The 11,641-nt window shown below is 41.2% G+C and overlaps 1 protein-coding gene across 1 annotated transcript; it reads left to right on the forward strand.

The window, feature by feature from the left end:
• The first annotated feature begins 2 nt into the window (after positions 1 to 2).
• On the forward strand, positions 3 to 7,134 carry LOC117526614 (myosin phosphatase Rho-interacting protein-like). Its single transcript, XM_034188670.1, has 8 exons — positions 3 to 474; positions 564 to 703; positions 2,422 to 2,575; positions 2,644 to 2,721; positions 5,391 to 5,423; positions 6,629 to 6,697; positions 6,833 to 6,922; positions 7,036 to 7,134. Exons 1-8 carry the CDS (start codon positions 286 to 288, stop codon positions 7,132 to 7,134), a joined length of 852 nt encoding a protein of 283 aa, XP_034044561.1. The 5' UTR covers positions 3 to 285.
• The last annotated feature ends 4,507 nt before the right edge of the window (positions 7,135 to 11,641 follow it).

Below are 11,641 nucleotides of genomic sequence, written 5' to 3' on the forward strand. Positions count from 1 at the left end.
AACCTGTACAAGAATTTGGAATCTATTTCACATCATGATGTCTCAGAAAACTCATATGAGGAACGTCAGCGATCTCCTCGAAATGGAACTGCTGTCAACAGTTCAACCAATACTCATTCTCGTAACAGCCATAATGGCTCGCCATCCAGGAATGGCTACGACACATACATCCACACCCCGCAAAGGGAGACGTACACCAAAGATAACAGACTGAGTCCTTCTCAAGGCTCCTGGCAAGGCTCCTCGCATTCTGTACTAAGCCTCCCACCTTCACGTGGTTCTTCCATGTCAAGGCGGGGCATAGAATCCCAAGTCCTGGGTGGTGCAATGTCCCATGTTACCACCATGGAAACAGATAGGGGCAGTGTTGTGAATGATGACATCAGCTGTGACCGAAGCAGAAGCATCCAGAGGCGAGGTATGGATGCCTTATTGACCTCTGAAGAAAAGAAGAGTTCAGCAGACGTTGAGGAGGTATATCAGGGTTTTTTGTGCCTAGCTAAAAGGTTGTGTCAACGTCTAATGTGCTGATTGTATAATTTTTTTTTTTACTTACATCTGAGGTGTTTATGACCATGGAAGACTACATTATCCTGGCTGATATTCCAAAAATTCACTTGGAGCCAGAGGAAGAATATCCAGGGCTGAGGAGGAGAAACCAGAGTCCAAGTCCGTGTAGGGACCAGAGGCTCAGGACATACAGGTCTGGTATGGTACCTCTTGGTATCAAGGTGCAGCATACACTTGTGCTCAAAAGTTTACATACCCTGACAGAATTTTTTTTTTTTTTCAGCCATTTTCAGAGAGTATGAATGATAACACAAAAAGTTTTCACTCATGGCTTGTGGTTGGGTGAAGCCATTTATTGTCAAACTGTGTTTTACTCTGTTTAAATCATAATGACAACAGAAACTACTCGTATCAACATAATACTTTCTTTAATGGACGTTTGGTGACTACTAAAAGAACATGAAAGATGGAACATTTTATGATCTAATGGTAAACACCTGCTTCATTTATGACCAGATGAGGAAAATGTGATTTCAGAACTTATGTAAAAGTGTTTGTCTAAAACATAACACAACAGCATTTGTGGTTGTGTCAATCTCCAATTTGGGGTTGTACCCAGCATTTAATATGAGTTTTAGCCAGCTATTTAGCTATGGGAGTGTTTGGGACATAACATCAATTAAACCAGTCAGGGGTGCGGTCAAATTTGGTGAACTGCTTTTTCAAAGCCAGACTAGAATCAGAGGTTTTGTGGCCAGTGCATGGTTCTGTGTGCAGTATATCAAAGTGCGCAAGTGGAAAGCAGTCACCAAACTTCCTGAAGTGATGGAGTGAAGCAGTAATGTGTTTTGTATGAGTCGTATTTACTTTCATTTTGTATAACTGTTGTTTTCAATTGAGCTTTGCTGTTTGTATAACCAGAGTGTATGCACGTGTGAACTCGCCTATATAAGGCATATCTGCATACTGTGACATATCAATACAAGGCTTTTGCCGAACTAGGGTGAAATCACTTTCTGCTACCTCCTGATAGTAAGGTGCTAACACTGTTTCTGACCACAACCCATTTAAGAGTAACACGCACATGGGCACACAGATGGCACCTCTTAGTAATAAACATCTGTGCTGCGCACAAATATGACGTTTGATTGAGTTGTAAATTATCACTGCACGCTGCATTGCTGGCTCCATTGCATGCTTCATTACACACTGCTTTGCACATTGCTTGAGTGTACATTGCTTGCTCAGTGCATGCTCACTGTACGGGCTGCTTTGCTTGCTGCTTTACAGGCTTCATTGCATGCTTCTTTACACACTGCTTTGCTCACTGCATTGCACGCAGTGCACAATGCTTTGCTCACTGCTTTGCTCACACCATTGCATGCTTACTTTGCTCACTGCATTGCACGCTGCATTGCACGCTGCATTAGATGCCGCTTTGCTTGTACATTGTATGCTGCTTTTTTCACTCCTTTGTGCATTGCATTGCTGGCTGCTTTGCGTATTGCTTTGCTTTCTGCTTTGCACACTGCTTTTTGCTGGGTGAAATGGTTATATTGGGAAAATCAGTTTGCATATTTTTTGTAGTTACATGTAGTTATCGTGCAATTCTCTGACTGCATGTGTCAATACTCAACCATTCAACAACAATAAATAACAATCTCAACTTAGTCTGACATTTTTATTATATATGTCACAAAGTGAAGAGATGGACTTCTGTAGGCCATGCCCAGTGAGTAGTTGGTGATTGTCACGCCCATTCTGTCATGTGTGACAGCATCTCTATTCCATTTAAAACAACAGGCCTAGAAACAGGTTATTTCTTGGACACTGATTTGTATGTGTGTTTATAGTATCTTTTGTGGACTTAAGTTGTTTTACTCAAAATATGCATACTATGACCCCATTAAGGTATCAAGATGAAACAGATCTCTCCAGCTCAAAGTTTGAGTCAGATGAAAGAGGCCGGGGCAGAGAAAGAGGGAGGGACAGACGAGAGAAATGCCGTGATGCCGAAAGTGGACGGTTATCTCGAAGACAGTCGACGGCGTCTCTTCAAACACAGGTATAATCGCTGACAGGTTCCATCCACACTGATCCAGTGACTTGTAATTCTTCTGTTTATTTGATCAGAGTTCAGGCAGTCAAAGTGGAAAGCACAGATCTTCAAAAGTGAAGGGAAATACTCCTTCTGAACACTCGCGGACACAGGTGAGTGGGTTCTATAACTTTATGCATCTTGATAATAACGACGTATCATTCCAGACAGACTAATCAAAAATGTTTTCGTGCATTCGTGTGTAACTAAACAAAAAGCAGTGAATGCAAGAATTAAGGCATGCAATGACAGGGACTTGTACTGGACAGCCAATCACATTGCTGCTGAATGAACTTATGATAAAGTGAGCTGTGAACAAGAACCGTGAAAGAGATTCGAATCATGAGCCAATCAAGGCACGTCAACAGGCTGGATCTCTGCCTGCCATGTAAAATGGGAAATCGTGGCTATTGACATGGCTAAGCAAAACTAACAAGGCCATCGGCCCATCAGTCCACTCCTCTGATAGACTACTGTCAATTACAGAGATGGACTTGAAAATATCTTTGGCTCACAATGTTGTGCTTAGGCTCATGTAGTTCTGGAGAAGGTAACCTTTCATATTCATATATTGCCATTTTGTTGAGAAACAGTGATTACAAAACTTTGGAAATGCTACGTCCATGGTGTTGGTCCCCCCCCCGTGGGCTACTGTGGCTTTAACGATTAACTGTGCTGAAGTGTCAATAGGCGCACTGTTTCACCAAACTATAACTAATACAAAAACTAACAGGATTGGATCATGCATAATAAATAATAAATGATCCTGGACTCACATTTGCTTTAAAATCAAAAGAAAAAAAAATCTTCCTCGAAATAAGTTTGACTTCATCATTAAATTACATGCGAACCCTTCCTGTAGCTTTTTGAGGCATAGTGGCCACAGACATTCCAGAACAAAAACTTGACCTTTCTTGGTGGATGTGGAGTAGAAACTCATGAGCCTGCAGAGTTGAAATAACCAAGAATTGTCAACAAAGAAAGACCCAACCTGAATGATTTATTTAGTTTATATAGTGCCGCCAGATGACAACATAGCTGCCTCAAGGCCCGTCACACGAGTAAGGTCTAACCTAACCAACCTCTAGAGCAAGCACACGGGCAACAGTGGTAAGGAAAAACTCCCTCTGATAATATTGAGGAAGAAACCTCAAGCAGACCAGACTCAAAGGGGTGACCCACTGCTTACACCTTTCTACCAAAAAGGTTTACAATACAGAAGACAACACAACAACAATTGATGAGAGTCCATGCAGGCAACCAGTCCACCGCTGGGGGAGGGGGGGGGTGTCATCGAGCCACTCATTGGATCTGTTCCTACAGCGGAGTCCATTCTGCGTCCGCCACAGAAATAATCCAATCCAGCATGTGGATCCATCCGCATCTCGGACAGAGAGAAAAAGAAAACAGAATCAGAGAGAAAAACAAAACAAAATCAGTCAGCCAGAAAAACTACACTTAAGTTAACAATTCATCAGCATTAAGCAACAGGAAGTAGAAGAAACACTAATGTGATCGCTGGCCACTAGCCCTAAGCTTCACTAACAGACCCAGACTTTAGATAAAGCTCAGGCTGAGACCTGCTCTATTTACTAATAAAATTAATTAAAAGGGTAGGAAGCATAGTACCATACTATGCCAGTATGCTAGCCATATGAAGGAGAATAAATGTGTCTTAAGTCTGAATTGAAAGTCTCTACAGAATCGACTGCTTTATTGATGGCAGGGAGATCATTCCACCAGAACAGGGGCATGATAAGAGAAACCTCTGTGGCCCGCAGACTTTTTATTCACCCTACGGACACAAAGTAGACCTGCGCCCTGAGAATGCAAAACCCGGGTCGGTACGTAGAGCTTGACTAGGTCAGCTAAATCAAGGAGGTGCTAGTCTGTGAATAATGATTTTTAACTGAACTGAGCCAAAAGAGCCAGCTTTGAAAATTAACCATTTTTACAATCACTCCTACATAAACCCTGTGTGTTTGGAGCAATGGGTCACTCACTTGTCCATTCTAAAATAGTACTGTGATTTTTGTTTCAGCTCTTTTGCTTCTGTTTTTTCTTCTTTCCCCAACTTTTTTTTTTTTTTAAAGAAAGTCATTACTTTTCACTGTAGATTTCAGGGCAGCATGTTCATTTGATTTATCATCTTTATTAATAGATTATAGGATGCTTCCCGTCTTTGTGTGCTGCAGTCTCAGCACTGCAGAGTCATGCCTAAAACTGCGGGCCGATGTACAGAGATAACAAACGAGCAGGAACATGATGCATTAAAAGTTTACTACTTCACTGCAGAGACTCACGTGCAGCAATGCTACACCACAGCCTGTAGTTTGCAAACCTACACCAAACATATTGGCTCAATCCAGATTTTCAGTGACCTGTTTTCACATCACATCATGCATTTTCTGTTTTTTTTTCCCCCCTCCCCTGTCGCATCATGTACATGGTGGACACGTCATGTTGCATGGTAAGTGCGTGTATGATGATGCCTCATCACTTCCTCCTTTTCTCTTCCTGTTCCTGTTTTAGCTTTTGTTTACAATTAGACTGAACAAATTTTAGGATGAGCTTGACAAGATTAGTTTCCTGCCTTGCTGAGTTCTAATTTTGGAATGTATTTCTTCTGTTTACTCCTTTATCATTCAAAATTAATTCATCTCATCTGCTCAGAATGAGTGTTTCCTGCAACTTCATCAGTGAAAGAAAGTACCATCTTCAAATAATTATAATTATAATAATTTCCTTCTAATGCTGTAATTGCAGATCATCTTGTTTTAAGGGATGGATATCCAGACTGGATGAGCACGGAAACGTAAGTCATCGTTTTTTCCTCTTAGTTTAACTCAACAAAAATATAAATGAAACATTTTTTTCCATTCTCATTTTTTCATGCTTTTAAGTAAAAGACCTTAGACGTTTTATTTACACAGAAAAGTTTGCAGTCTTTGAATTTTGTTCCCAAATGAGTTAAAAAAAAAATCTATGTTCCTGAGCACTTCTCCTTTACCATGATAATTTATCAGCCTGGTAATCCATCCCACTGGTGGAACCACATAAGGATCCAGCAGTGGTGGAACCCTGTAGGTTTCCTTCACTGGTGGAACCCCATAAGGGTCCAGCAGTGGTGGAACCCCACAAGGATGCAGTACTGGTGGAACCCCATAAGGATCCCACAGTGTTGGAACACCATAAGGATCCAGCAGTGGTGGAATCCTGTAGGTTTCCTTCACTGGTGGAACCACATAAGGATGCAGCACTGGTGGAACTCCATAAGGATCCAGCAGTGGTGGAACCCTAAAAGGATCCAGCAGTGGTGGAACCCCAAAAGGATGCAGCAGTGGTGGAACCCCAAAAGGATGCAGCACTGGTGGGACCCCAAAAGGATGCAGCACTGGTGGGACCCCAAAAGGATGCAGCACTGCTGGAACCCCATAAGGATCCGGCACTGGTGGAACTCCATGAGGATCCGGCACTGGTGTAACCCCATAAGGATCCAGCAAGGGTGTAACCCTGTAGGTTTCCTTCACTGGTGGAACCACATAAGGATGCAGCACTGGTGGAACCCCATAAGGATCCAGCAGTGGTGGAACCCTGTAGGTTTCCTTCACTGGTGGAACCACATAAGGATGCAGCACTGGTGGAACCCTGTAGGTTTCCTTCACTGGTGGAACCCCATAAGGATGCAGCACTGGTGGAACCCCATAAGGATCCAGCAGTGGTGGAACCCTGTAGGTTTCCTTCACTGGTGGAACCTTATTAGTTTTGTTTGGATAAAATGTCCACTTGAAAAAATCCTTGGGGGTAGCATCATTAAATAAATACATTATCTTACTTTCTGTTCTTACTGTTGTAACAAATAATCACACTGGACATTATTTTTAAAGTCAAAGAAGACCAACTGCAAGACTTTTTTTTAAAGCAGTATGTACAACAGTAAACGTGCTTTAGCTCAGGTTATTTTAATGCAGTCCATGAAAGGAAGTACATTGATCATTTAGATGAGATTGTGTTTTGCAGTGGCAGAAGCACTGGTTTGTTCTCTGCGATACATCGCTGAGGTACTACAGAGACTCAGAGGCTGATGAGGTCAGACCTATTCTTTAGCTTTTCCTGGAAAGATTCTCTGTGAACGTTTTATTCTTCATTGACAGTTTTTTTGATTTAATAGCTTCATGACACATTTGACTTGACTAACTTCATGCACTTCTTGCTGTGTTGCAGTCTGATGATCTGGATGGAGAGATTGACTTGACATCCTGTGTGAATGTATCAGACTGTGATGTCAAGAAGAACTATGGATTCCAGATCCAGGTTTGTAGTAGCTGTACTTGTGCTTCTGCACTGGACCGTAAGACTTCCTATTTTTGCATGTCACACGTGTGGGTGCTTCCTGTTTAACACTGTGCATCTTTGATCTCTTGCAGACAAAGAGGGCAGTGTTCACTCTCTCTGCAATGACCTCCAGAATACGCCGAAACTGGGTGAAGTTACTGAAGCAAGCCATCCAGAACAACGTTGCCTGAGCAGCTAAATACGGCTGCACACGTGGCACGCGGATAAAACGACAGAAATAGCTCTCATTACTTGTCAAAAATGTTTCAGAGGGTCACTTGATAGCAGTGCACTGCGAAACTTCACCGTTAAGAACTGCAATTACTGAGACTGTAATTAATCACTCTAAACTTTTGACATGTTTCCGATTTACACAACAATCAAGTTGTTCGGTAAAGTAAAGCTTATAAATACACACGGTGTCTGTTCATGTGGGATGTTCGAGCACATGGACTCTCTGCTGGATGTGGGTTTTTGCACAAAATGCTCTGTGGTTTGTTCAAAGCTCTGAACTGAAAAACTGTCTCTGCACTTTGTAACATCTTTCACTGACACCCTGTACAGTACTTGAGCATACAGTGAGGTCCATAAGTATTAGGACAATAGCCCTGTCATAGCCCTCGTTTTGCAATTTTGCCTCTGTGCAACACAACAGTGGAGTTGAAATGAAATAATCATAATGTACTCACAGTGCAGATTTTCAGCTCAAATTTGAAGGGTTTTGGATAAACAGTCTCTCCATTTTTGAGGATCATAAGTCACTGGACAGACTATGTAAGAATTTTCTTTTTTTAAACATTTATTTCTTTTTTTCATTCAAGGACAAAGCAAAATACGAGCACGTCTACATATACGAGGTCTGTGAGAAAAGTAACAGACCTTTTTTTTTCTCAAAAACTATATGGATTTGAATCACGTGCGATTACATCAGACAAGCTTGAACCCTCGTGGGCATGCGAGAGTTTTTTCACGCCTGTCAGTTACGTCATTCGCCTGTTGGCAGGCTTTGAGTGAGGAGTGGTCCGCCCCTCCCATCGGAATCCCTTTGTCTGACAACTTCCTGAGAGACTTGTTGTGTGGGCCGCCAGAAGAGGAGGTACTGCTGGCCCACCACCAGAGGGCGCCCTGCCTGAAGTGCGGGCTTTAGGCACGAGAGGGCGCTGCCGCCACGGACACAACCGGGACAGCTGTCAAGAGATAATGAGTGACAGCTGTCACCCATCTGCTCTACATCATCTCACTCCATAAAGACCGGACGTCATCTCCACCTGATTGCCGAGATATCATCTACCTGTGAAGGTAATATCCTCTGCTGTGTCAGAACTGTGACTTACGTGTGATCTGTTTGCAGCCGTTTTCCTGTGGAGCCTTGTCAGCTGATTGGTGGTTTATGAGAGTGCCGACGTCTTCGCCTCTCACTCCTTCCAGATAAGTGCTTTAACAGGAGCTGCACATGTGTGTGATTAGAGGTGGAGGTGACTTTCCACCTTCTGACTGTTTTTGTTGCTGGGTGTGTGCACACCCAGCACACTGTTTGTGCTCCTCGCCAGCAGTACCAGATCCGACAGTCGGGGACGGTGATCACCTGGGAATTCGGGACTTGCTGGCGGCTCCAGTATTCACCGGGTTCTGTGGCGGTGGAAATCGTGTGGTTCCGGCTCTTCTCAGGACAGACGTCTTCTATCCTCGAGCCTGCCCACACGTCACCTTTGTGAATTGACTATAATCAGATTCTGAGATTGTCTGTATATTCGTTGTGCACATTCACAACATTAAATTGTTACCTTTTGGCTCATTTGCGCCCCCTGTTGTGGGTCCGTGTCACTACACTTTCCCCAACAAGACTGGCGCTTTGCTTTATCAAAATTTTTTCAGAACCTGTGAGGCACATCAAAGTGGACACCATTCGAGAAATTCAGCTGACCTTTAACAGTGGAATGTCCGCATAAACTCCTCATGCCGGCCTCTTCTGAATCTTCTCTGTTCTCTGACGACGTCCTGGGTCAACAGAGCCTTAAATTAGGATGATTTCAGCTCGAAACAGCCAGACGACGTTGCCTGGGAGCGCTGCGCGACGTCCTGCTCCGTGGGAAGTCCTTAAAGCGACAGAAACACCCATAATCTCTCATCAGCCGTTAAACTTTTCACAGAAAACCAGCTGAATTTCTCGAATAGTGTCCAGTCGGATATCTCTCACAGGTCCTGAAAAAAGTTTGATAAAGCAACGTGCGCCGTCTCGAGCAGCGTCTCAGACAAAGGAATTCAGCCGAGAGGGCTGGACCAGTGCTCACTCAAAGCCTGCCCACAGGGAAATGACGTCACCGACACGCGTGAAAAAACTCACGCATGTGCACGAGGGTTCAAGCATGATTGGTGTAATCGCATGTCATTCAAATCCATATAGTTTTTTTTTTTTTTTTATAAAACTGCCGGTTAGTTTTATAAGATACCTCGTATATATATATATATATATATATTATATATATATAATTATATATATATATTATATATATATGAAAAAGGCAGTCTATGTATGTATGTATGTATGTGGTACAGTTTGTGGTCTCTATGCACAGCCACATTAATTAAGCAATCGACACCAAACTTGGTATGGTGTGGGGGCACCAAGGGGGAGGTCACCGGGGCCCTTAGGTTGAAAGCGCAGGTGCACAAACACACATACACACACATTCATCTTTATATATTAAATCATGACCCGCTTATGGGAGCCCTTATTTTCACAGTTCACATGGTACTCAGGTAGCAAGCATCACACTTACCATACTATGTAGTAGCAGCTGGTGAGGGTGGACTTTAATTAGAATCCAAACGGGCCAGTGCGCACTGCATGCGAGTGAAGGTGTGCATTTTTTTTTACTTAAAATGTACCTGCTGTGTTCGGCATGCAGATTATCAATATGCCTTCCAAGATGCAAGGTGCGTTAGGTCGTAAAACCCCAAGTGCTAAATGGATGAAATGTAATAGAGCTGGGGAAACATCTGCAGAGACACTAAGAACATTATACATGCCACAGCATTGTGGTGATATGACATGCTATCACCTTTTAAATTATTTTTGTTAATAACAAATGTGTGATTTTTCAGTATATATAAATCACAGTGTATTATAAGTCACAGGACTCTCCAAACCAGTAATAAGTAAATAAATAAATGCAAAATCCTCCAGCAAATATGATACATCCAGACTGTTTTATTAGTAATATTGTAAAAGCTGCATGAATTTAGCCAATCATTGCTGTTGAATTTGAAGCAGGGGTCAAGCCATTTTGAACTAAGGGTGTACTTCCAGATTCGTGGTAGGGAAGTCACTCTAATGCCTGCTTTAATTGTTTTGTGTCTATTTTTTAAGCAGCTGATATTTCATGACATTTGTTCAAATTCCAAATATTAAATAAATATAGTACTCTGCAGAATTTTAGGCAACCCAAAATTTAACCCAAAAATGAGTGTGGCGAGTCCTTTATGTCCCCAGCCAAATATTTATATTTGCCATTAATTTATTCAGAAAAATATAATAGCACATATAAATGCTGATTGTTTGAGAGAAATAAGTATGTCTAAAATTGTGTCTTGTATTTGTCAATCTGCATTTCAGAGAGGTTTGTTGTTTTTTAAGAGGAATTGTCCATTGATAACATAAATTATATGGAAGTCATTATCCAGAAAGAACTTTTTTTGTTACTTTATAATCTTGATTTTTATCACATAAAAACAATAAGTAATTATAACATTTCAGTATATCTGGCAAATCTGTCAAACAATTCAAAAGTATAAAACATAATGGGGTCATTTTAGTGTAAACCTGTTATACCTCAGTCATATTTAATAAATAAAACCTATTTCAATATTTTCACTTTTATGTCATAACCTATGAAGTCCGTTTTAAATAAAGTTACTATTATTATATTATTATATTATTATTACTGCTACTACTACTACTATAGTAGTAGTAGTATCATCATTATCATCATCAGTTTTGGTCAGTCTTAATATAGCTGTTAAAAATGTAAATCAGAATCGTTGATCACACACCAATGTAACATTTTGAACTTTTGTTTATTTATTGAAGTGAGGGCTTCAGTGTGAGGACTGAAATTTGTTTTCCTCCATTCAAAATGACATTTAAGGTTTCAATTTCAATTTTCAATTTATTTTCATTTATAAATTGAAAATGAAAGACATTTCTTCGCTACATGTCTCATGAACCGATAGACACTATTTGAAACTTTAAAATAATGGTGCTTGATTTTTCATTTGTATTTCATCAACATTAATTTTCATGAAGTAATTCTTTCACATACAATTTCTGTCTGCCCCGTTCTATTGTCCTGCACTGTCAGACAAACCATCTGTGCTGCAAACCAAACCCTAGTGTCCATAAGACATCTGCCAGGAGGAGTCAGTGCCATATTTCACTCTCTAAAGATAATGATACTTGATCGCACCAATGAGAACCAATGAAAGTTTATTTTCTAATAAAAGACCCAGCCTATCTGCATGACCACACTTGATCAGAAGATTGGGAAACTGCATGAACCTTCCTCGATTTCTGGGACTCTGTTTCAACTTAAAAAAAATTGAAGACTTTTGGAGTCGACTAAGGTAGATTTTCTTGCCTTCAACATTTAAATGCTTGCTTGTTGACTTTGAGATGACTTATGTTGCGTCACTTGGTTG

Source organism: Thalassophryne amazonica, chromosome 15 (genome assembly GCF_902500255.1).
Source record: "Thalassophryne amazonica chromosome 15, fThaAma1.1, whole genome shotgun sequence".
In the NCBI taxonomy this organism is placed as follows: domain Eukaryota; kingdom Metazoa; phylum Chordata; class Actinopteri; order Batrachoidiformes; family Batrachoididae; genus Thalassophryne; species Thalassophryne amazonica.